Here is a 27,246-nt window from a genome sequence, read left to right as displayed (position 1 = left end):
AATAGAATAAGAGAAAAAACAATTAAATATTGGTTAATGACAATATGACACTCAAATTAAATATCAAATCGAAATGAGATTCACAAATAACTAAAAATAAATTAAAAAATATTATTATTTATTGAAAAAATTTATCCCTCATTAAATGTTATTTACATTGGTTTATAATTTATTATGGTAAGAGTGTGAATCATATTAGTTTGCTTTGCTTTTCCTTCTATGACTCATGTGACTTGATGATTTATTAAGAATAAATGAAATAAATGTCTTATTTATTGTAAAAGTATGTCTTTCATATTTTAAGAGGGGTAATGATAAATCTGTCAATTTAGACTTTCTTTATAGGTAAGACTTTATTTGGTATAATAGACTGTATTTTAATATATTATTTTAATATATTCTTGAACATTTTCCATAATAGGTATAAATTAACTATGTTTCTCTTGTTTAGTTTTGATGTATTTTATGGTTAGTATGGATTTTGTTTTAATTTCTCGTACTTGTTTGTATTTTTTTTTACTTGTTTAATAATTTTTTTTTTCAATAGAGGTGGTTGAAATTTGAAATGTCAATATAAGTGAGATGTTTGTAATGTCTAGTATAATTTTTTTATAAATATTATTTAGATTATTAATATTATTTGCATTATTAATATTATTTTTAGAAATCCAAACCTTTGTCTTAATTATCCCTCGGGTTCATATGATATCCTACAAAAGAATATAACATGTCGTTACATGATTAAAGATATAAAAAAATAAAATAATTTGAGTGAAAATGAAAATCAATACAAGTTTTATAATAAACTTATTAACTAATAGATGCACATTTTAACAAAACAATGTTTTGTTTAGATTTTTTTTTATTGCAATAAGCTCCATTGATGCTTCCAATATTTTTTGTAAGTTTTTAGTTGAACTAATTGTGTTTTGTGCTAAACTTAAGATTAGTTATTTGTTATTCAACTTTTTATATTTATTCATAGTTATTTGTTATTCAACTTCTTATATTTATTAAATGAGACTCAAATTTATACTTATATTCTTAACACGTAGTTGGATTAAATTGGTTTAAGTAGATAAAGTTGTAAGTGTGGAGGTGAATTTATTTTTTCTAAGTGAAAATGAAATGTTATAATATAGAATGGAACTAAACCTGAAAATTGGTGTTTGTTGAAATTATGGAGTAGTCTATATGATCACATTTTTTTCTTGAAGAGTTTAATGAGGTTGGACTATCCCACTTTTACCAGGTATAGTTGTAACACATCTCAAAATTTTATTTGGTACTTCGTTGCGTACATGATAAGACTCTTCAAACTGTGTTCTATTGTTTGATTGGTCCTAAGAGTCTTAATAATAATAAAAAATTCACGTAAAAAAACTCCAATATATGAAGCTGTCATCAATCTATGGTTAAATTTGAGTTAGTTTTATGTAATCTCGTATGAATAATTTATTTATTATATAAATTCTATTATCAGTAACCAGAGAAATCTGATGTGTACTATTCTTTTATAAGTAACACTAAAATGATTTTATTCTTAATATATTTTTATTTGGTCTTTATCACATCGTTCATCTTATTGTTCAATTTCTCGTTTTTTCTAAATTCCTTTTGGTGGTAAAAAAAAAGTTATTTCATTACAAAGAAATCTTAATTTAGCTGCAAACAAATATTGAAGGCCATAAGTGGACACTATATAGTATCCATTAAACCTAAAATAAATTAAATAAGGTGTGAGGAAAGCGTGTGTTATTCTCACGTAAACTTCAAAAAAAAAATAATAATAATGGTTGCGTTGTTGAAATGGCAGCTACTAAAATTATAAAAATAATTAAAATTTAAATATTTGAAGGTTAAGCCCACGTTAAAAGTTTTAAAATTAAATTTAAATAATAAGAAGGTTAAGCCCATGCAAATTACACACAAATAATTAATTTTTATTTTTGCTTTACTTTAATCCCTTCTTTTCTTTTTCTTCTTTCATTTTTCAATTCTGAAGCAATTCTCTCCATGCAATACTCACTTCACTCCACTTTTCCTCAGCATCAACAACATTCTCACATTGCGACCGGAGTACTCTCTCTGTTGAGCATTCAAGCATTGCGACCGAAGTACTCTCTCTGTTGAGCATTCAAGCATTGCGACCGGAGTACGACCGTGTTCTTGATTGTGCCCTAACATCGTAAGTTTTGCATTTCCTTTCGTTTTCAATCCATCTCGATTGTACCCTAACACTGTGTTTCTGGTTGCTGGGTTATTAGATTTAGTTTCTGGTTGCTGGGTTATTAGATTTAGTCATTGGTTAGTATTACATATATATCCAAGATCAGTTTTGTTAGTATTGCTTCGGTTATTGTTGTGATTCTCTATAAGGTTTTGTAGAATTACATGATGTTTGCGTCGTGGGATAGAAAAATTATTTGTAAGTGATTAATGTGCTTTTATTGGATTGTGATTCATTTACGCCGAATGTGATTCTTTGTGATGATGGCAAGTTTTGAATCTTTTGATCAAATTCCTTTATCCCTTTTCTGCTGGTGACTTGGTTTTGAGATTTGTTTTGTCTATCGATGAAATGAAAAACATAATAGTTTAGAAAGGCCAATTGATCCAAGTCTTGTTTTAGTCTCCTTTCTATTATTTAATTTATCTGGTATTGATCACCGAAAATAAGGATTGGATTATGATTTGTTTATTGGTGTTTGTCTGCAGTGGTGTTTGGTTGTGTAACTGTCCAAGTCTTTTTTAGTCTTTATCTGCATCTGCATCTTCATTTTTATCATTTTTCTATACTTCTTTTTATTAAGAGGTTATTTCGTTTTCATGAATTTTTGGCTGTACAGCTAATTCGTTTCTTGAATTTTTGGGCTGTACAGGGAAAGCACGCAATGGATGTGTGGTGTAGTGTAGGACATGATGTGAAGTATTATGTTTTGTTTCCCTAATTTCTCTCTACTTGATCTCCAAGGATTAAATGGTGTTCGATGATTGAATTTTTTCTACTTGATATTTGAAACCCTAAACTCTAAAAGAGTTTAAAACGACTGCAGCTCAGGATATCCTAATTTCTTGATGAGTTTCCTCTCTATTGTTTAATTTCTCTCTACTTGATCTCCAAGGATTGAATTGTGTTCGATGTTTGAATTATTTTCACTTAATGCCCTGCACCATATCATGGAGTATGTTATATAAGGCCTAAGGGTTGAATCTTCTACCTCATCGTGCGTGTTTTGAGCAACTAAGGCTCCACCGGTTTTTGAATTCATTAATTTATCTTATCCTTTTTTAAATTCTTGGTTTTTATTATTGATATCTATTTGAATTTAAATATTGTTCTTAAAATTTGTATGTGTAGGTGTTGATTTCTTTGTGTGGTAGGATATCTAAATACTGGATGGAGATCCTTGATGCGTTAGGTTTTGTTATCCTACATTTTTTGTCTTTCTTTCATGACAAATGTCTACTTGAGTTTGGATGTAGTTATTTATTTTATGTTAGATCTATCATATGTAACCGTTTATGTGCTTGCGTTAGTTCGTTTTCAACATGATTCCAGTTGAGGATTAAAAAATATAAATTTGAATATAGTTCTTGTTGATTATTGAAGTTTGTAATATATGATGTGTCTGTCAGATATACTTTATTAGTTTCTTTCATTGACAAATGAATTTTGAACTTGAACTTGGTTCGTGCAAAGGAACAATGTTCTTGCCTAATTTGTGTTGCATGATTATCGATCTTCTTTGCATCCACACATATTTTTGTCTTTAACTGGGACTGACTATTTGAATTTCTCTGGTTTTTTTATTCCTTCAATTCATCTTATGCTTTCTTAAATTCTTGGTCTTTATTACCAATATCTATTTGAATTTAAATATAGTTCTTAAATTTTTTATGTCTAGGTGTTGATTCGTTTGTGTTCATTTCTTTTTAGCATGTAAAACCGGTTAAGGATTAAAATCTGCTAGTGTACACGAAAAACAAGCCACGGATGTGAGGTAGGAGATCTAAATACTGGAAGGAGATGCTTACTTGAGTTTGGATGTAGTTATTTATTTGATGACAAAAATCTATCATATGTAACTTTGTGTTAGTTCTTTTTCAGCAGGGATTAAAAAACATAAATTTGAATATTGTTTTTGTTTGATTCTTTTTAGCAAATCATAGGTTAGTAATAATAAAATGCTCAGGGAAGATGTCTCCCCTTTATTTGAAACATTGTAGATAGAGCATATTTTTCCAGACTGATATGTGAGGTAAGATGTGGAAACACATCCCAGGGGATTTGTGAAGCTTTAGGTTTTGTTACCCTTACCATTCTTGAGTCTTTATTTGTGACTGACTAAACTTCTTGTTTGGATTCTAAGTTTTGGTTGGATTCATTGCTAACCTTGTAGTTTGACTGGCAGTCTGGCAGTTCTTGTGGGTTTAGAGGTCGTGTAATTTGGGGAGGATTTGTCTGGCAGAATTTTTAACTACTTAATATGAAGTACTGAATTAATTGTGAAAAAAAGATAAAGAAAATATATCATGGCCATTAAAAGTTTATGTTTCTTGCCCTGTTCAGCCATGCCACTTGTCAGTGAACTCTTGCTTCTTTCTCTATTGCCCCTTATGCATTTTTTTTCGCAATTTTTACTCTCTTTTTTAAGTTGTCCATTTCTAAGTAATTTAGGCTTCTCTTAGCTTTTACCAGTCCTGGATTCATAGTGAAATTTGACCCTTTTACATGGTGTAATTGAAATTAAGGAGAGAATTATTGATCTTTAGTTTTCTAGTAGTGAATTAATTTTGGATTTGTTTTGGTGTAGCAAATTTTGGATCAACCCCTGCCTTGAGTTCATCATTTTGTTAGTTTTCTTAAAACATTTCTTAAGTTTGGTTTGTAGTTTCCTTGACAAGAATTTATGCAATGCAATAGAAAGACATGGAGAGGTTGAGTCATTTATGTATTACTCACATTGCATGCATGACTCTTTGCATGTTTTTATCTTCTTGGCAGTGTTGTGATGAGCATGTTTTTATCTTCTTGGTAGTGTTGTGATGTGCATGTTTTTATCTTCTTGGTAGTGTTGTGATGAGTGAGTGTGTTCATGCAGTAAAAGTTCGTGATATAAGCAAGGAAAAAAGGATTGCAATTTTGGGTAAGTATCTTATTGGCAGTGTGTTCATGCAGTATCTCTCATTTTTCTGTTTTGGGAAAATATTGCAATTTTGTGAGGTACGTAGATATATATGTTCTCTTTTCATCCTCTGGGAAGACAGACACACTGGGTTGTGACATCTATCTTTGCTTAAAACATTTGGCAAGTGTCATTGCCTTTCAATGTTCAATCACAAACTTCTTCATTTTGGTGTAATTAGATTCACTATGGAAATCAATCCAAAAATTAGAAATGGTATTGTTTTATATTTGGATTATGCATGGATCTGTTTTGTTGTTCAAGAGTTATTGTTTTATATTGGCCTCCTGCACTATGTCATCAATTCAACACTGTTTTCTCTTATTCCTTATGCAATATACATACATCATGCATGATGAAAACTTCATGTTGACCAATGATATGGACAATATAGTGTGTGCAGGATAATCCATACCTTTTCAGCTAGTTTTGATATTGATTAGAATTTAAAACTGAACAGATTTTTGACTTGGGCCTGTGCCTCTTTCATCTACATAAAACATTAAAAGTTTGTATATGGAGCTATCCTAAGACTTCTTTCATCTACAGTGAAACAGAAAAAGTTTGTAAATATGGCTATTCTCTTTTAGGGTATATGCAGTGACATCTGCAATTTAATTAGTAACTCCATAGAGGATTCTGTGTGATCAATATACAATTTTGAATATAATCATCTCTTTAACATATAAGAGCCAAGATGTTATACCATATGATTTAAATGTTTGTGTATGTAGCTATCCTTAAACCTTTGTTGTTGTTGTACGATCCCCAATTTTAGATACTATGTTATGTGTCCAGAGAAACTTGATAAACAATATATTCATAGAATCCAGAAAAGATGATCATGGAAGCTAGAGAACCAGCCTATCAAACTACTCATTCACAACTGTGGTCATCCAGCTAAATTACTAACTTAAGCATAACTTAAGCTAGAGAACCAGCTGTTGGGTGCATAACTTTCTATAATAAAAATATTTATTATAGAACAATGTTTCTTAAATGTATTAAAATGATAGTTTTTTCATTGCATATGTTTTGATAAAACATAACTAGTAAGCAGCGCAAATGGAAGGCATTTCAACAAAGCTTAAACCTAAGAAGAAGAATAATGAAATCACTAAGATAACCAAGCTAACTAATTAATGTCCATCTTCCGGTGCTTAAACACTTTTTATTCATCAATATAATAATTTATTCATTACTTTTGTTTTTTAGTTTTTAACTTATCAATTCATTGATGTTTTTTTCTTTTTAATGCTATTGCAAAAAAAAAAGCAAATTAAAAAATATTAATATTTAATATTTAAAATCCAAACTTTTATTTAAAAGTGGAGTTCAATAGCTGCCAAAAATAGTGCATACAAAAAAAAAGGTGTCCACATATCCAAGGTTAAGCCCATTCTAATTTCATTGTCACTTTACCAAGGTCAAGCCCTCGCTTTATTCTAATTTTATTGTCCCACTATCCAAGGCTAAGCCCACGCTTTATTTTTACTTTTATTGTCCCCTTATCCAAGGCTAAGCCCACGCTAATTTTATTGTCCCCCTAGCTAAGCCTAAGCCCTCATTTTCTGTCCAAGGCTAAGCCCCCGCTTAAGTTAACATTTGTAATTTTTTGTGTTGGCAACTTGTAGGCAAAGCCCACGCAAGCCAACATTTTGCGACGCCACGCACCCGACAGTTTTTTTGCGACAAGGATATTAGCTTCAAAGTTGTGTGAAGGCAAAGCCCACGTTAATTGCATCTTTGCGTGGGCTTTTTGTGATTAGTGTCCGCCTTTGGCCCTTTCTAATAAAAGTTTTTTTTTGTAGTGTTTAAAACTAGTGAGAATAAAATTTAGCTTTGCTTATAGGACGCGAACTATTTTCCGTCCTATGCAAAAATGGTTTTTTAAATTAGATGTTGATTGAACGTAATTGCACGAAATTGTAAAATTGATTCTATTCATTTTAATTTACTCAATCATTTATATAATAAAATTACAATTACTGGAACCTATATAAAATAGGAATACTAACATGCCATTAAACTGACCATTAATGCAATATAACGGTAAAATAGTTTAAGGTAATAAAATCAGAATTAATAATAATAAAATCAGAATTAATAACCAACATCCTCCCTTAATTATGATTTGGAACATCCTTCCCAATTTGAGTCATGATATTGTTTTTCTCAATCGCCATCAATTCTTCATTCATAGGCTTTTGCTATTTGGGGTGTTGAATGGCATCGGCAAGTCTCACAGGTTCTGAGTCTGCAACAAAAGCAAAGTGAACTAAATCTCCATTGTCATCAACTTCATCGTCAAGATTTACTTCGTAGTCTTGAAGGTGTACAGGTTGTCGTTGTTGCCTTCTTGGTCGCTCCATCATAGTTGCAATTGGAGTTGCATTTTCAGGTTGAATTACAGCTTCAGGTTGAACTGTAGGTGCTTTAAGAGTGACTCCATCTTCCACATCATCGTTCAAAACGTAAATATATCGTTTTTTTGAATCAATTTCAACTGTTGCATTCCATTGTCATTCCTCATCTTCGGCAAATGTAACATCACGACTAACAATCACCTTCTTTGTCATTGGATTGTACAATTTGTATCCCCATGCTTATATCCAATGAAAATGGTCTTCTCTGCCTTATCATCCAACTTCGATCTTGCTGCCTTGGGAACATGAGCATAAGTAATTGACCCAAATACCTTCAAGTGCTGCACATTGGGTTTGAATCCACTTCATGCCTCAATCAGAGTTGTGTTAGGAACACTCCGAGTGGGTGATCTGTTTATCAAATATACCGCACATGTTACGGCCTCAGTCCAAAAATAATTTGGCATACCTTTTGCTTTAAGCATGCTCCTCGCCGTGTCCATGATTGTTCTATTTTTTCTCTCAACAACTTCGTTGTGTTGAGGTGTGTAGGGACAGGTTATGTTATGCTGCAACCCAAGTTCCTCACAATGCCTCTTGAACTCATTAGACTTGTACTCACCCCCTCCATCATTACACACCATCTTAATTTGTCTGCCACTATGTCTTTCAACAAATGCTTTAAATATAATATTTTAAAGCAGTGGAATACCTCATCCTTGCTTTTCAATACATAAAATCCAGGTTTTCCTTGAAAAATCATCAATAAAGGTTAAAAAATACTTATTACCTCCAACTGATGATATGTTCATCGGGCCACAAACATCAGTATGAACAAGCTCCAAAGGAAATTTTGCACGCCAAGGCTCCTTAACAAATGGTATCCTATGATTCTTTCCAAAAAGCAAGCCTCACACAATTGATCAGGGTGATGAATATGGGGTAAACCATTCACTAATGCTGTGTTTGTATCCGGGTGATTACTGTTCACCCGGATTGAAAAGGAAATAAATCTGATGTTTGTATCTGGGAGTTAGCGGGGATTAGGGGGCGAAGAAAAGCAAAGAAAGGGAAAAAGGCTTCCCTGATGAGATGAGAAGATTTGGAGAGAAACTTTCTCATTTTACCATATTACCCATCCGTTCACCTAACCTATGTGCCATAGCTGCCTATGCCCGTGCCATGCAACTCCAATATTCTCTCCATTCTCACGCATGAGATTCCTTGCATAAACACAACACAAACACAGCACAAACAGGGATTCGTACATTGTTTGGTGGATAAATTCAAGTGTGTGGGTGATGAATAAATGAGAGAGATGATAAATATGGAAGAGGAGTGGAGGTGGGTTATTTGTTTTGAGTTGAGGGAGTACCCTTAGAAGCGGTCGGAGGTGCTCGTCGGAGGTACACAGTGGATGTGCGCGGTTGTCGGAGGTGCTCGTCGGAGGTACGCGGTGGATATGCGCGGTTGTCGGAGGTTCACAACCGTTGGAAGTGAGCGGTTGTCGGAGGTTCGTAAGTGTTGGAGGTGTGCGGTTGTCGGAGGTGCAAGGTGTGGGTGGGGTTCCGTAGGCGGCGTTGTTGGTGGTCGTTGGACGTGGACGGTTTCGTTGCTGGTGGTGGGTGGTGGTTCCGCTGGTGGTGCTCGGTGGTCGTTGGTGGTTCGCGGTGGCATCGTTTTCTCTAGGTTTCTGGAGGTAAGTTTCATACATAGATTTGGAATTTGGAGAATAAAATATGAGAATGAAATGTGGAGGGAAGGAATTTGTAATTTATTTTATTTATGTTAATAGAATTAATAGAATGCTGCTGCCTTTTTGAGTTTTCAAAGTTTTTTCTTAATCACATTGATGAGTATATTGATGAGAATTAATGAGCATTAATGAAAGTTTGAATGAGTTTTCTGATAGTTAAAACAAACTTATTAATATTTAAATTGTTTCTGATATTTATTTTTTTCTAAAAATAAAGTAAAAAACTTTATAAATATCAGTTTAAATTTATAAAATAATTATAAGTATACAAAATATTTAAATATTTAAATTTTCCTAAAATCAGGTAAAAAGCTTTATAAATATTATTTTGAACAGGCTTTAAAATAATTATAAGTATACAAAATATTTTAAAATACTACTTTATAGATAGTTTACATATAATATTTATTTTTTTCCAAAATCAGCTAAAAGACTTTATAAATTTTATTTTGAATTTATAAAATAATTATAAGTATATAAAGTATTTAAATATTTTAAAATATTACTTTATAGATAGTCTACATATAAGATTTTATTTTTTCTAAAATCAAGTAAAAGAATTTTATAAATATTATTCTGAATTTATAAAATAATTATAAGTATACAAAGTATTTAAATATTTTAAAATATTACTTTATAGATAGTCTACATATAAGATTTTATTTTTTCTAAAATCAAGTAAAAGAATTTTATAAATATTATTCCGAATTTATAAAATAATTATAAGTATACAAAGTATTTAAATATTTTAAAATATTACTTTATAGATAGTCTACATATAAGATTTTATTTTTTCTAAAATCAAGTAAAAGAATTTTATAAATATTATTCTGAATTTATAATACAACTATAACTATACCACTTTACAGAGTTTATATATAATATTTATTTTTTCCTAAAATCAAGTAAAAAAAAATTTATAAATATTATTTTGAATTTGTAATACAACTATAATTATAACACTTTACAGAGTTTATATATAATATTTTAATTTTTTTTAAAAGTAAAAAAAATTGAGTATTATTATTTCTCTAAAAGGTGGTTCTTTAGACCTAATAGTTAAACTTATATGATTGTCAAGGATTTGTGACCATGGATAACGATAACCATTGGTCTATGTATTTCAAAAATGTCGAGATGTCTAGCACGAATGACATGAATCCCGATGTAGTTGGTGTTGATTTCACACTAGTTTCACAAATACAAGAGCAAATCAATTTGCGGACATAAGTAGCAGCAATGACAATTCTTTGCATGATTGGATATGGATTGAACGTATTGCGTGTGTTAACCGAGACAAATAATCCTATACCGGAGTTTATTCCACAAAAAGAGCGTCGTCGACAAGAATTGATGTCGTACTTGGTCCATACTGAAAGATGTCGTGACATTATTCGCATGAGTCCGGAAGCATTTATTAATTTATGTCAACGAATAAGAGGAACGGATATGGTTAAAGATGCATTTCGATCTATAGTTGAAGAACAAGTGGCTAAATTTTTACACATCATTGGTTATAACGTCAAGAATCGAAGTGTTTCGTTCTTCTTTCATCGGTCCGGGGAAACAGTGTCTCGTCACTTTCATAATGTTTTGAAAGCAATATTGATGATGCATGGAGAGTTCTTAATTCAACCAGCTGGGACTGAGGTTGAACCTCATATCTTAAACAACAATCGATTTTTCCCATACTTTAAGGTATGAATATGAGAAACAATAGTTAAATATTTAATTCATGTTGTATGCAATGCAAGTTATTTATAAATGTGAAGTTGTTGTGTATTAGGATTGTTTGGGTGCCATAGACGGCACTCACGTCCGTGTTAAAGTCCCCCGAGTTGATGCTCCTCGTTTTCGTGGAAGAAAAGACTGGCCAACGCAAAACGTATTTGCTGCTTGTGATTTTGACATGAAATTCACTTATAAGTAACAATTATTAATGGATGGTTGTAGGCAAATACTACCTTGGAGATGCGGGTTTTATGCTCAAAACCCAAGTTATAACTCCATATCGCGGAGTTCGATACCATCTAAAAGAGTATTCCCGAAGAGGTCCACAAAATGCCCGTGAGTTATTTAATCATCGTCATTCCTCACTAAGAAATGTTATCGAAAGAACATTTGGTGTCCTCAAAAAGCGATTTCCAATTATCATTAGCGGAACAGAGCCTCATTACTCTGTGGACACTATGACCGATATTGTTTTAGCATGTTGTATTCTTCATAACTTTCTTCGCGGGGTGGATAATGATGACTCTTTGTTGGAAGAAGTTGACCGTGAGTTGATGCAAGGAGATATAGATGTGTCACACTCGCAAACTCGTGAGGATGACTACAGGCTCGGGTCACAAATTAGGGATACTATAGCGAATGAAATGTGGAAAGGTTATTGTAATAATTAATTTTATGTAACATCCGTGAACTTATATTTATATTGTTGTAAGAACAATTTCATGGTTTAATGTTGACATTCCACCTTTATTAATATTTACGTATGAAACTATTTATGTTATTGCAAAAGTTTAACCTTTTTTATTAGGTTTTATCATGGATCACGGGAAGGGTATTGCTTCAGAGTCATCTGCAGTTGTCCGTGAACACAAAAAATGGACTACCGACATGGATTTCCGATTGCTGAATGCCATGATCGATGAGGCATCTATGGGTAACCGCATTGATGGTAGTTGGACGACGCAGGGTTACACAAACATTGTTAAATCCTTACATCAGACTGGATTGGTAGGGATTACAAAAAATAATGTGAAGAACAGGCAGAAAAGCCTTAAGGACAAATGGCGTGAGATCCATGATCTATTTAGTGGACTGAGTGGTTTTGCTTGGAATCCAAGCACGAAAATTTTCGAGGCCGAGGATGAAGTGTGAGATTCGTTGATAAAGGTAACATATTCAACTTGATGTTCACTTATCGCATACATTAACCACTAATTATGATTATGAGTGTATTTCTTTTCATTAATGAACAGGCAAAGCCCTCGACCGCAAAATGGCGTGTTAATCCCATCAGGCACTACAAGTTGATGGAAGACTTTGGGGGCTTGATCGTGCTACTGGCCACGGTGGAAGAACAACATTGCAGTCCTCAAATCGAACTCAGTCTCATCATTTTAATGTAGATCTTAATGATCACAATATGGAGGACATCCTAGAGGAGCCAGGATTGGATGCTACTCAATGTGAAACTCCTCGCTCAGCTGATCCTAATGTTGATTCATACAGCCCTGACCCTAATTTGACACCCCCATTGGTGCCACCTCAGTCATCCCAGCCATCAGGTGGTACTTCTTCTTCTAGAGGCTCAAAAAGAAAAGCCCCTATGGTGGACGTCATTGATCTGCAACTGGAAAGGCTTAACACAAGGTTTGAAGGATTAACTGATATCCTTGGGAGGGGTACTGATCAGTCAGATAGGTTATGTCATATTGCTGAGCGACAAGCCATTTCATCTAAGGTTGTCGCTTTGTCATCACAGCGAGTGGCTAATGCTACGGAAGAAAATCTGCAATATAACAGACGCCATGTTGTTGCAGAAGAAGAACGAAACTCCATATTTCGTGAACACACGCGCACACTTCCTCGTACATCGACTTTCCAGTACTCTGAATATGACATCTGGGAAATGTTAGTGGAGATGAACATACAAGATGGAGATTTGTTAGATAATTGTTACGACTTCTTGTGTGGTCATCCTAATGCGGTAAAACAACTCTTTGGCCTGCCTCTTGAGCGAAGAATGAGAAAGCTGGTCAAGATAATGACTACAAATCCCTAAACTACGTAAAAATTTGGTTGTACTTTATTATGCATATGTGTTTTTCTTTTCGAATCTGTAATCTTATTAATGACACGAATCCCTAAACAAATTAAGGACTTCCATGACTATTTTGAATGAAACATATTTCATTGTATCATTCATATGATTTTCTGAATCATTATTATTATGCACAAAATTTATCAATGAATTTTGCTTTAATAAACTAAAATACTGCATTAATACACATTAATATTTATTTCTTAAAAAAAAAAATCCTTTATCGAATTATACATCCAACACATTATGAGAAATAATTTGTTCCATACCGAAAATAATCTTTTAATTGCATACAACTATAATTGAAAAATAAATAATTCACAATTACAACTTTGTTCTCAATAATGTTTATCAATCATAAATATGATCCAAAAAATTTATATAATTTATAATTTTCCGAAGTTAGCTCGAACACGGTATCAAAAATAATGTTTCAATTGTCGAAAAAATAATTTTAATTTAAAAAAAATGTAATTCACAAATAATCAATCAAAATAATTTTTTTTATCATTTTTTAAATATAAGGGCAAATGTGTAAAGTTACATTTTTATCAATTAAAAAAAATACAATTTCAATCACATCCATCACATCACTCACAAACTTTTATAAACTTTCCCTACACTTTCCCCTCTCTTTACCTTAATCCAAACACCCTAACTTTCTTTACAGTTTCTCTTCAAATCATCTCAAATCCACTCCCTCATTTCCACTCCCTAATCCAAACAAAGCCTAAATTTCTTTTGGAAAGATTTTTCAAACTCTGAAAATTTAAGTGCCCAAAGCGTAAATGCCATAACCACGATTCATTATTCACTATTGCATTCAGGCACTTGAAATCACCCATATGAATATCTACTGGAAACATGCAGTTTTTTGATAAAAAGATTTTAAGAATCAAATTACCTTTTTTTTATAAAAAATTGAGATTTATTTTCAACTATGTGCATCACGTAACCCTTTTCGGCCAGTTGTCCCACACTCAATAGATTACTTTTCATGTCAGGTACATAGAAAACATCATAGTTGTACCTGTGATCACCATTCTTCAATGTAATAAGAATTTGCCCTTTTCCAATCACTGGAATGAACTTGCCATCACCGAATTTCACTTTTGTGCGAAATGAGTCATTCAAATCTGCAAACAGCTCCTTCTGACCACACATATGATTCGTGCAACCTGTATCCAAATACCAAGTCTGGTTGTTTGGAGTTTCATTTGATGTGGTTGTCATTAATACTTCATGGTCCTCTTCATCTTGTTCGTGATTACTATCTTCTTGAGCACAATTGGAAGCATGATTATCACCTTTTGATCTGCACTCATTTGCATAATGGTCACGTTTATGGAAATTATAACACTCAACATTTGATTTATTATAAATGTCTCCTCGTCCTCCGCGACCACGTTCCCCGCGCCAAGCGCCTCCATGATTCTAGCCACCACGACCTTTGCTGAAATAGCTACCATGTTTATTATAGGAGCTACCAATTGAGGCTTGTGCTTCTAAAGCCTGTTCAATTGGTTTTTCAATCTTATTGTCATTCATCCGCTGCTCATGCGCTCGTAGAGAACCAAACAATAACCTTACTGTCATTTTTGAAATGTCATTGGCCTCTTCAATTGCGGCAACAACATGTTCAAATCTGGGAGTTAAAGATCTCAAAATCTTTTCCACCTTTGCCTGCTCCGAATGTGTTTCACCATTGGTCTTCATCTGATTTGTGAAGGCAAGAACTTTATTTATATAGACATAAATAGTCTCTGTGATTTCCATCTGCAACAATTCATATTGGCGTCTTAGGGTTTGAAGACGCAGCCTTTTGATCTTATCATCACCTTTATAATTGGTTGACAAAATTGTCCAAGCCTCATTGGCAGTTGTTGCTCATTCTATCTGCTCAAACGTCTCGTCATTCATCCCTTGATGGATGAGATACAAAGTCTTATTGTCCTTCTTCTTCTTCTGATCACGATGCGCTACTCGTTGTGCCTCAGTTGCATTAGCAGCTAATGCAAACACTCCACTCTCAACGACATCCCATAACTCATGATAATCAAACAAAACTTTCATCTGCACACACCACCGATTGTAATTTTTTCCATCAAGGATAGGGACTGATAATTGGGTAGAGTTTATGATAACAGACTGACTCTGATACCAGTTGTAGGAATTAATTGAAGGAAATAAGAGAAGGCAAAAGGTTGTAGCAACTATTGAACGTAATTGCACAAAATTGTAAAACTGATCTTATTCATTTTGATTTACTCAATCATATATATATATATATATATATATATATATATAATAAAATTACAATTACTGGAAGCTATAAAATAAGAATACTAACAGGCCTGTAAACTGACCATTAATGCAATATAACGGTAAAATAGTTTAAGGGTAATAAAATCAGAATTAATAATAATAAAATCTGAATTAATAACCAACATATACTACAAATTTCAAATATATATATAGAATTGAATGGCCTACTTCTATGTAAGGAATTTTTTTTAAAAAATAAATGAGGATATAACATTCATGACAATTTCATAATTTTTAAAAAAAATATTAGCATGTAACAATTTATGGGATTTTTTTTTATAACCGGATTAATCATGCTACATGTTAATAATTTATTTTTCTTTTTGTATCGACCAGTCATCGGTCATCGACTTCAGAGACTGATCTCAGACGTCGCGCATCGGTGCCTGATAGCAAAGATGGGCCACACAAGGTGGGTCCCAGATACGCATATCAGGGTGTGGGTCAGCGTTCGGACACTAGTACCATAGACCTCGAAGTTGGAGATCGATATCAGACCTTGCCAGAATAGGAAGAGATCGGATGTTGACGGTCAGAACAGTTATATATGACCACGTAAGGTGGACCCTAGAATTATACTAAGTTATCAGTTAAAACGACAGATATAAGGAAAACCTAAGTCACGAGGGATCCATGCAGGTGGTGTGTATAGTGCATTCAGGCGCGACACGAGTAAACAGTCCTTGGAGGCGCTAAGGCCCATTAGGGTTAGGGTTTCCGAAGGGAGCTGCATGCATGACACGTGAATACTTAAGACACCCGCGTAATAGATGGCCCCAGAGATTAGGTGCACAAGTTGGTACCCAGATGACCATTCTGTTAGTCGTTGCACTCCAGTTAAGGGAAGTTCAATGTATCAGATTACGCTAAGATTATGTAATAGCGGCGTAGGGACATTCTCGAAGGAACCCTAGATATGGGTAAATGAGCGAAGGTAAACCCTAGTTTCAACCTATATAAAGGGTGCTAAGAATCCTAGCAAGGTACACAATTTCTAAGACTGAAACTACTTTATACACTTGGTCTTTCTTTGCCCTTATACTGACTTGAGCGTTGGAGTGCAAACGACCGTCAAGACGCCCTTTGTCTTTGCAGGTGAGAGATTCTTCGATCAAGAAAGTTCAATTCTCAGACGGAGTTAGGAGGGACAAAGACTATTGTTCGAGTCAACAGACGGAAACACCTTTCATGAGAATAAATTACGAGAACTATCCTTTGAGTGATATATAAATTATTTTTATTTGTGCTGAAATAGACTAGTGTCTTGTAGCTAACACATGAAAAAACTACATAATCAAACGGTTCAATTACAAAAAATTATAATATAAATTAAACTGAATTATTTTTGTAATATATTTAAACAGGTTCGGCCTATAAATAGCCTTATACATAATCTTTTTATAAAATAATAATAATTATTTAAAATATAAAAATAATGTTATTTTATTTAAACATATATATGCATTATAATTTCTATATTAAATTATTATATTTCAAATTAAAATTAATTATAATAATATAATTTAAATTTGAAATATATTTATTTATTTAGATTGAGTTGATTTTATAAGATGAAATCTAAAAATTACAATGTTTTACAATTTTATTAAATGATGGGTTCGGCGGCGCCGGCCCTTACATTTTGCCCAAATCTAAAGAAATTGGTACTAATTTTCATTTTGATTTCATGAAAGCACCCTGAGCAATAATCTGCTGTCAAAGTTTGAGCATTATGGAAGAAGACCAAACCCAGAGAAAACCCAGAATCCTGTGTCTCCACGGATTCAGAACCAGTGGCGAAATCCTCAAGCAGCTAGTCTTAAGATGGCCAGAACCAGTGATACAAAAATTGGACCTCGTGTTCCTCGATGGCCAATTTCCCGCGCAGGGAAGATCTGACGTTGAAGGCATTTTCGATCCTCCTTACTATGAATGGTTCCAAGCCAATGAGGTTGTTGTAGAGACAAGACTGTCCATCTTAGTAATCCCCACCACCGACATTATCCTAGTATGCTGCTAACGTTTATCTTTTCATGTACAGGACTTCTCTGAGTATAGAAACTTCGAAGCCTGTTTAGCATACATAGAAGATTACATGCTCAAAAATGGTCCTTTCGATGGTGTATTGGGTTTCTCTCAGGTGCGGACTTTGCTGCTACAATGTTATTTGTGAACTTTTTGTAATCTTTTGTTTATACAATTTTGACACATAAGGAATGTTGTCTCTCAGGGAGCAATTTTAGCGGCTGCATTGCCAGGAATGCAAGCGCAGGTACTGAACAAGAAACTCATCTTATTACTGTTTACACTTTCTCTTTTATATATTAAGTTCATCTTTCCTTCCTTGATGATGCCCTTTTGGTGAAAGAATGAATGAATATTTGAGTTTTCAATGAGTATCTACGAAGCATGAAGCATGGTTTGCTTATACGGTTTTATTTCTTAAATTGTCAAAGAATGAATACTTGAGTTTTAACTCTAATGCTAAAGTTTTTAAATGGGTGTATAGCTTTGTTTCTTTGTCTTGACGATGATTGTTAACTTGAAAATGTACATTTTTTTAAAATAAAAATAGTTTATGTTTCTTATATGTCAATTTTTGTTGAGCAATGCTATTCATTTTAAGCAACTTTTGTAAACAGCGGCATTAGAGATGCTCTAAGTAGGCTAAATTAGTTAAAACTGCATTTGATTTCACTAAAGGGAATGATGACTTTTATAGGGTGTAGCACTTGGGAAGGTAGACAAGATCAAGTTTTTGATTGTGATATCTGGTGCCAAGTTTGGTGGAAACAAGTTTGGAATGCCTAAATTGGCTTCTAATGCATTTTCAAAACCAATTGATTGCTTATCTCTTCACATTATTGGTAATTTCAAGTCCCTCATATGTGATTCTGCTTAAGCAAATTTTCCTTTACATTTAACTTTGAAAGTTGTATTGTATCTTCTATTCTTATTATGTGGTGAAGGGGAGAAAGATTTCATGAAGGAAGAGAGCGTTGCTTTGTTGGGAGCATTCCAGAATCCTGTTGTGATTCATCACCCCAGAGGGCATACAGTCCCCAAACTTGGTTAGTGGTGTCTCCTACTTTAAATTGTAGATCTTTCATTGTAACTAACTATGACTGGTGCCAGGACGCATTTGAATATTAGTTTTGTGCATATAATGTGTCTCAACTCTGAAAATCTGTGATTTTAATTTGGTGCTTCATTGTTGCAGATGATAACAGTCTTGAAACTATGGTTAATTTTACTGACAACATTCAGAGGATGATTTAGGATGGTCATATCAAAACTTGAATCTTATGGAGACTTTATGTCAGTATTCTATCTTGTAATTACACTGTAAAACTCCTCTAAAGTCATATAGTAATAAGGATTTTCCGCAATAAGCTCCAATATATGAAGCCAGCGTCAATGAATGGTTTAAATTTGAGTTCATTTTATAAAGTTTCAACTTTCATGAAAATGATTTATTTATTACATAGACACACTTACTTGGTTAAATCGCATATAAGGTTCTATTATCGAAATTTAGGCTGGATAAGGTTCTATGACACTTACTCAAGGTTCAATCTTGTATTTGGAAGCTAGCTCAAGATTGATTTCTCCCTTAAGAACAAGCATATAGAGGTATTACTCCAACCATTGAAGTCATGTCTAGAGGTACCTTATAAGGAAGTCAAAACTCTAGTTCACTTGTATTTTGAATGTGAATTCTTCTCCAGGTGAGTTTAGTGCTTGAGTTGATGGAGCAATAGAAGTTTGGGATTTCTTAATTGTGATTCAGATAATAGAATCAGGTGGCATGTTATATAGTTTTCTATTGTTTGGTGGTCAATAGGGTTGGCCCAAAATTCTCAAATGTTTTCAACATTCGGAGGGAAGTGGAAAATGGTTGAAATATTTTAAGCTCTACTCTTGGCAGTGGATTACTAGTGGGTGTTGTTTTACAATCCAGGAGCTTGTTTTGAAATATTTCAGTAGATGATGATTTTAGATTTGAAGTAGTAGGTGAAAAATACAGTAAATTTCAATATTATGGAAAGATTTATTTTGTTATGCAGTTGATTATGATTTATTCTGCAATTGATATGTTTTGCAGTTGCTATGCAGTGGAAAAGATTTATTTTTGTTGTGCAGTTGTTCAATTCTGCTTTGTAAAGAGTAGGTCCATTATGAGCTTATATGTAGTAGAATGACAATTCTGTCACTACCTCATATGTAGACTCTTGGAAAACATGAATATCGGAATCATTTTCTTAAAAATAATTAAAATTTGTTTAACTGGTCATAAGCATTTTTGGAAATGTTTACACTAACTTCATTCCTTATATAAGAAATGTGATTTGCTCTGGTTGTAAATTTTGTTAAACAATGACCTTAGATTTTATTTGAAGTTTTTATTTATCATGTGAGAATCTTTATTATTTAAAATAAATTTTATTAGTTTCTGAAATAAATAAAAAAAACTTACAAAACAATTATAACTAGAAAAAAACATATAACTGAAAAATTATATAAAATTTGGATATTATCACATTGGCATGACTGATATTTTCAAAAGAATCAAACAAGAAACAGATTTTAATTTAAATGATTATCAGTATAAGAACCTTTTTTTTTGAAAAAAAAAGCTATTTTATTTTAAAAACATAAGAATTAAATTATTTATAAAAATTAAATTGAAAATAAATATACTATAATGTTTTTTATTTATAATACAACTAATTTATTATTAATAGTTAACTTGAAATCATTTATATGCATATAAAGTGCAAAATTATATGGATGAAAATATTTATAAATAACTTATTATAATATTTTTCTTGTAATAAATTGAGATAAATTTTAAAAATAAGTAATCAAATAATAGGTTTAAAAAAGATAATTGATTAAACATAGTTCTCGATTACATATAAGTTCCTGTGATTTTCATTTAAATTTAACAACACAAAAAAAGTATTCATGTTACATTATTTTTTTTTTTCTCTTACACTTCCTACAGAACATTTTCTTCCTGTTGGGGCAACATGATTCTCAACCTATTTGTTAATTACTAAGAGTTAACATTTTTTTTTAACATTCTATTATCATTTGTGATTTTAATAGTATGGTGCTTTTTATTTTATTTTATTTTACGTGCTTAATATCAAGTTCACCAAATCGAGTTTAGCTCAAAAACGAATTTACATGTTGGGTTGAGCCGCAACCAACAAATAGACATATAAACTCATCATAGCCTACAAATTCACTATGTAGTTTTATGACCATAGTTTTAACAGTTGCTAAGTAAGTTTTAAAACTGTTATCGGTTATCAATTCTGTTGTAGTGGAATAATAATCAAAGAACAATAAAATTAAAAATAGTTGTTACTACAAATAATTATGAATATTTAATGCTTCTAGGTGCTGCTGCTCCAGACGTTAATAAATTATTCTCCAACCCCTTCATGTGTGTTCTAAATTCTAATAATGGCATTGTCTGTCATATTTATTCTTGCGAAAAGAGTGTTTTTAGTTTATATATTTTTAGATAAATGGTTATTTTTAATATTTTTATAATAATTATTTTTTTACTGCTTGTTTAATATTAATTCTTAAAAAAATAATTTATATGAATATTGAAAAATAATTTCAAATCTAACTCATAAAATCGACTTACAAGGTAATTTTTGCACTTAAATCGACTTATAAGGTAATGTTTGCACTTAATCTATGTGAATTTTCTAACACATTTTCTCACGCGGAGAGTGACTGTTTGTGTATGAGACTATATATTTATATATGATCCAATAACGATCCGATAGTAGATGGTTTGGTAAGACTAACAAAATCTCTAGTTAAGTTCGACTTTAAATGGATCTTATATCATATTAAAAAGTGAACTTTAAGTTTAAACCAAATCAGCTTATGAAGTTACACCCGCTTATATACTATAAAATGAAATATCTTAATCTCTAATCGAGATATTAAAATTTAATTACACTAAATACTTTTATAAAAAATTATATTATTTTGATTCCTTTGAAATTTAAACATACCTTTTAGATTTCATTAGTACTAACGACAAAAATAAACTTATATACATGACAACTTTATCACACTTTTTTTATTAAATATAATAATCAACACTATTAAGACCATCATCTGTACAATTTTTTTCCATCTAGTGTTATTACCATTAAAGATCAATATGTATAAATTTTTGAAACACCTAAAATATATATCTTTAAAGTTCAAAAGTTTAGAGTGACAAAATAATACAAAAATCTGTATTTAATATTTTAAGAATTTCAATGGACAGATTATATTTTGCCCAGTTTAATTTATTGTTGGACATTTTTTTTCAGACAAACTAGACAAATGTTAGGTAACCATGAAATTTTATTAATTTTAATTTTAAAATTATTTATATAAGAAATAAATTGAATGGATGAAAGTTGTGTTAGAACAATCGTGTTTCATGTTGCACGTTACGTTATTTTATGTAATCCTCGAATGTGACATTACCATATAATCATAAAATTCAGAAAAATGTTTTTCAAACTTCAATTCAATCATAGTTGTTACGTTTGCAAGAGATTAAATATATAAATTACAGAAAAATACCTAGTAAAAAAATTTAAAAGTGAAAGTTATTTACTTGGATCCACTTTTCTAAAATTTCTAATACAACTTCAATATATTTTTTAATAAAGCTTTCTACTTATTAATTACTTAACTAGACAGGAAGATCTCAAGTTAAAATTACAATTCATATTAAAAAATAATAGATATCCCTCCCTTAACTTTATACGTAATTTAATTTCTACAATCAACTCCACTCTTAAATGAAATTTTACTTTTCTCTCTTCTATATATAGTTATTAAATTGACGAACTAATTACTAATAAGTTAATTTATTTGTCAATAGTGATGGTAATGTTAGAGATTGTCTTGATTATATTATAGTGACTTTTAGAGGAAACAATGAAGAATATATTAAAAGTTCCACTTTTTATTTTAATATTAATAAATCTTCATATGCAGAGTTTGTAGTTACTATTCTATTTATTCACTTTAGATTTACATGTATATGGTCAATACAGTATAATTATTAAATAAAATAATTTTATAATTAAAAATAATTAATTATATATTGATTAAATTAAATATTATTTTATAGATTAAAATATTATTAATATTTAAAGTAGTTTTTATTATTAATAAAAATTTATAAACTAGATTTTAAATTAGTATCTAATTAGCTATCAATTACTTTAAATTCTAAAATTGGTATCTAATTAGTTATCAACTATTTTAGGTTCTAAAAATGTTAGCTAATTAAATTAATTAAATAATTAGATACCAATTTAAAAATTAATTTATAATTTTTTATAATAATAAAAACTACTTTAGATATCAATAATTTTTTAGTCTATAAAATAATATTTATTTTAGTAATATAATCACTAATTATTTTTTTATCTTAAACTAGTTTTTAATTAATAATTTTCTTGTATTGGGTAGAAGTGTGATTCTACTTTTTATTTGTTAAATTTTTTGAGTCCTCAAACTTTTTATTAAGTTCTTTAAGATAGATGACTCAAATAAATTTGTGATTATATATATATATATATATATATATATATATTACTATAAAAAAATTATGAAATAAAAACCAATTTTAGAGACAAAAAATAATTAGTTACTAATTTAGAAATCAATTTTTTTTAGTTTTTAAAATGGTCTCCAATTTAGTTACTATTTCAACTAATTATTTTGATCTCTAAAAATTAGTTTCTATTTGATGATTTTCTTGTAGTATATATATATATAAAAGTGAAGGTCATAACATTGTGAATATTAGGATTGAAAATATATTTATTTGGTTTAGTGTTTTACATTAGTTTATATTTTGTTGTAACACTTATCAACTCGTGAGTGGAAAGTTGAGGGTGTGGGAGTGAAAATATGAAAAAAGTGTGGAGAAAGTTGAAAGTTGAGGATGTTTGGATTGAGGGATGTTAGAGTGGATGTGTAAAGAAAGTTTATTGAAAAGTGTGAATGATGTGATAGTTGTGAAAGTATTTTAATATATTTTGAATAGTGTAAATGGTAAGATTATAAATTTATTCTTCTATATATATAAATGGGAAAAATGAAATATTAATTAGTTTAAAGAATATTTAAATTAATTAAAATAATTAATATTATATTATTTAATTTCAATTACTTTATGTTATATATAATAAAGTATACTTTTATCCATATGTATAAAAAAAATTATTAATTTTGTACATAATTTTGATAATTAAAATAATTGTAAGTTTCAATTATAACTTAAAAATTAATATAAAATTAAAATGAATTATAAAATAAATGTTTTTTTATGAAGCATTAAATGTTAAAAAAATATTAACTATCTACGCATATTATTAAAAAATCGAATTTATTAAAAAATCTGTAATCTTTTTCTGTTCTTTTTAATTACTACAATATTTGTTTTAATTTTTTCATAATAACATTAACCATTTATGTAAACTATGACAATGTATGTAAAATATCAAAAAAAATATAAAATATAGCATTCAAAATTTCTATTTACATTATGTAAAAATAATCATTTCAAATAAATAAATATATTTCTTTATAAAGAATTAAATGTTCAAAAAATAATAACTATGTACACATATTATTAAAAATTCTAATTTATTATGTAATCTTTTTCTGTTTTTTTAATTAATACAATATTTGTTTTAAAAATTATATTTACATTCTGTAAAAATAATAATTTCTAAAAAATAGTCTATTCTGTAAGTTTAAATCAAAAAAATTATTTTATTAACAGCTTCAAAGTTAAAAAAAAAATTACTATGTATACATTCATAAATTTATTTAACAATGTTAAAAAAATCTTCTGTATATTTGATTTTTCTGTTTTAAATTACTGTAACAATTTTTATAATTTTTTTAATAACAATATTTTAAAATAACAGATTTAGATCTCTAATTTCAATCTATAAATTCAATTCAATTCATGTTACAAAAATTCTATATTTAAATTTCATGAAATTTTTACATTAACAATATAAATCTTAGATAATCAATTTTCCTAAACATTCACATCTAAAATTAAAAACTAATTAACAAAAACTAATTAACAAGTACTTTAAAATAATTTAAACAAATTAAATTCAAAATAAAACTAAACATCCAAACACAATTTAAAAAAAAAACACAATCCAAAAAAATCATGCAAAAATTACTTCAAAAAACAGAAAATAAAAAATCTGGGAAATTAAAATCATAATCGATTATCCAAATGTTTATGCTCGATTATTTATAGTTGTCGTTTTGCTGTCAAATTAATATGAATCTAGCGTAGAGTTGTCTAACACCAGAGAGATGACCCTAAGTTGTCTCCCAACGAATCCAATAGTGATTCAGTTAACCGAATTCAAAATCTATCTACAAGAAAAATATAAAAAAGATTGAAATAGAAAATAAAAAAGTGGTTGATCCCAAGTTCTTCCACCATTGAATTCTTCACAGGTTCTCTAAAGATTAATATTTTTTCAATCCTCCAACAGAGCTAAACCAGATTGAACATGCGCCGATCTGATTCAACTGAAACTCACCAGTAAAGCATGCGTCTACTGGTTTAATCAATAGACATTTTGTTCCATGCGTATACTCCATAGGAATGCTTATATCCTCTCTCTTGAATCATGCGCCAAGAAATTAATTAGAACAATGAGAACTAACTAAGAAACCAAAGTTTAAGATAAGGAAGACTCTCAATCATGCGTTCAAGTACAACCTCTCACAAAAACTAGTTTTCCAGAAGATTAGACAATAAAAACAATTGTTATAAAAAATTGAAAAATGAAACTTTTATTGAATAAAAACCTCAGAACTTAATGGGGAATTACAAAAGAATCAACCAAAAAGGTTTAACCTTCCATGCGGAGGCAAAACAAAAGAATTACAAAGAAGAAAAGAAACTAAGAAAACCCTATGAAGCTCTCTCCCTTTCTCCTTCATGCTTGTGTCCTTTTATAGACTTTTCTGCTCCAAGGATCTTGGGAAAATATTGCACTTAAGATTTTCTAAACAGTTTCCACTTTCCATAATTCTTTTTATTTTACAGAAGATTTGCTTCCAATTCTGTTTCTGGAATCTTGTAGCTTTTATTTTCTCTTTCTTCTCCTCAGAATTTGTTTTTTTGTTTTTATTCAAATAAGCAACTTGGACTTTTGCATGTTTGGCTCATTCACAAAGGTAGATGCTTCAGATAATTTACCCTAAAAACACAAAATTACCAAAGATAATATTAATTACCAATTATATGAATATTAATTAAAACAATGAATTTATTTATTATTATAGTCCAATAATCTATGATTAAGGCTATTGTGTGTGAATAAATATATATTCATCAATTATCAACTCTTTTTTTTTCACATAATCGATTATGGCATACGTTCATTTTCAGTGATAATCAGTTAATAATGAAAATAAACTCACACACAGCTCACCTGAGGTCACAAACAAAGAACCAAGTGCAATCTCCTATCACTATGCTTACTCATGACCATCTCCAAGCTCTCTAGGTATGTGCTTTGTGAAGAACTGAATTGCCTCAACTGTGTGAGGTTTGTGAGGTTGGGAACCACATATATACTGCTGCACCTCTTTATTACGCTCATCCACTCTCTCACCAACTTGGCTATGCATTCATTGAGCTTTGAAGTTGGTCAAAGAGAATCCTGAACAATGGTCAGGAATCTCCTGTGCTTGCTGAAAAGCTTCTCTTCACAGTGTTATGCGCATGCATGCTTCATGTCCAATGTCCAAATACGTCAAAAAATCTAGTGAAGGCACAAATGACATTGCACTCATCCTACTTGACACTCACTCCCTCTCCCTCTCCTTTCTCTTCACTTCTGAATGCTCTCTCATTCGGCCCAACTTTCCCCTCACCCTCACCCACACCCTCCACCATCAACAGATCCAAACGGGGTGACACCCCACTTTCGTCTGTGACTACAGTGCCACCCCCCAATCCAAACACGAGCTTAGACTTTAAATTTGTATAGTCTTTTATTTTGGATTATTGTTTGTTTCTTTTATATGAGTTTGGTTTCTCTCATATTTTTTTATTTTTTTTATACATTTTTTCATTTATCGATATATGATTTTGTTAAATTTTGTGGAGTTATTTTAACTTAGATGTTATGATATTTTTTATTAAAGTAAAATATGTGTACTATCCAAAATTAAAAAATAATAAGAATATAATATCCATATTAGAGATATCCAGTATAAAAAAATACTAAGAATATAATATTCACTTGCAATAATAGACATTAAGTACCTCCATGTCTGAATAAATAGGACACCTTTAAAAACTAACTTCTATGTTGAAATTGACTTGATATTCGACAACATATATAAATTAATTAAATATTTTATATTTTAACAACACCAAAAACTTATAAATATAATTTCAGAAATTACTCAATTCAACTCAATACATTTGTACTCATTTAATCCCTCTCATATCTCTTTAAACTCTTATTTGAGATTTAGAAAATCTCATATAAATAAATCATCACTCGATCTTCATCAAAGTTTCATTGTTGGAAGCATTTCAGGATCATGTAGTGATTTACCACCGTGAAGTTCATACGAATTCAAAACTTGATTAGTGGTATCTCATACTTTAATTAGTAATTTTGTTCATTGTTACCATTTAATTAGTATTGGTTAAGCGTACAATTTCATTGAATTTTG

The 27,246-nt window shown here is 30.5% G+C and overlaps 2 protein-coding genes across 3 annotated transcripts; both read left to right on the top strand.

The window, feature by feature from the left end:
* Positions 1-10,550: 10,550 nt before the first annotated feature.
* Positions 10,551-12,445, top strand: LOC137809347 (uncharacterized). The gene is made up of 5 exons (XM_068610472.1): positions 10,551-11,009; positions 11,098-11,209; positions 11,265-11,696; positions 11,851-12,188; positions 12,296-12,445. Exons 1-5 carry the CDS (start codon positions 10,551-10,553, stop codon positions 12,443-12,445), a joined length of 1,491 nt encoding a protein of 496 aa, XP_068466573.1.
* Positions 12,446-17,062: 4,617 nt separating this feature from the next.
* Positions 17,063-18,857, top strand: LOC137811335 (rhodanese-like domain-containing protein 6). 2 transcript variants are annotated; one of them, XM_068613026.1, is made up of 6 exons: positions 17,063-17,416; positions 17,507-17,605; positions 17,696-17,737; positions 18,188-18,332; positions 18,435-18,536; positions 18,686-18,857. In XM_068613026.1, exons 1-6 carry the CDS (start codon positions 17,198-17,200, stop codon positions 18,742-18,744), a joined length of 666 nt encoding a protein of 221 aa, XP_068469127.1. In that variant the 5' UTR covers positions 17,063-17,197; the 3' UTR covers positions 18,745-18,857. The 2 variants fall into 2 exon arrangements, 1 of the variants encoding a protein (XP_068469127.1); XR_011081052.1 differs by lacking the exon at positions 18,188-18,332 and having other exon boundaries at positions 17,084-17,416.
* The last annotated feature ends 8,389 nt before the right edge of the window (positions 18,858-27,246 follow it).

The sequence above is a fragment of the Phaseolus vulgaris genome, chromosome 2 (genome assembly GCF_000499845.2).
Source record: "Phaseolus vulgaris cultivar G19833 chromosome 2, P. vulgaris v2.0, whole genome shotgun sequence".
NCBI lineage: Eukaryota > Viridiplantae > Streptophyta > Magnoliopsida > Fabales > Fabaceae > Phaseolus > Phaseolus vulgaris.
Note: the sequence above shows the minus strand (reverse complement) of the source record. Positions and strands in the feature narration are given on the sequence as shown.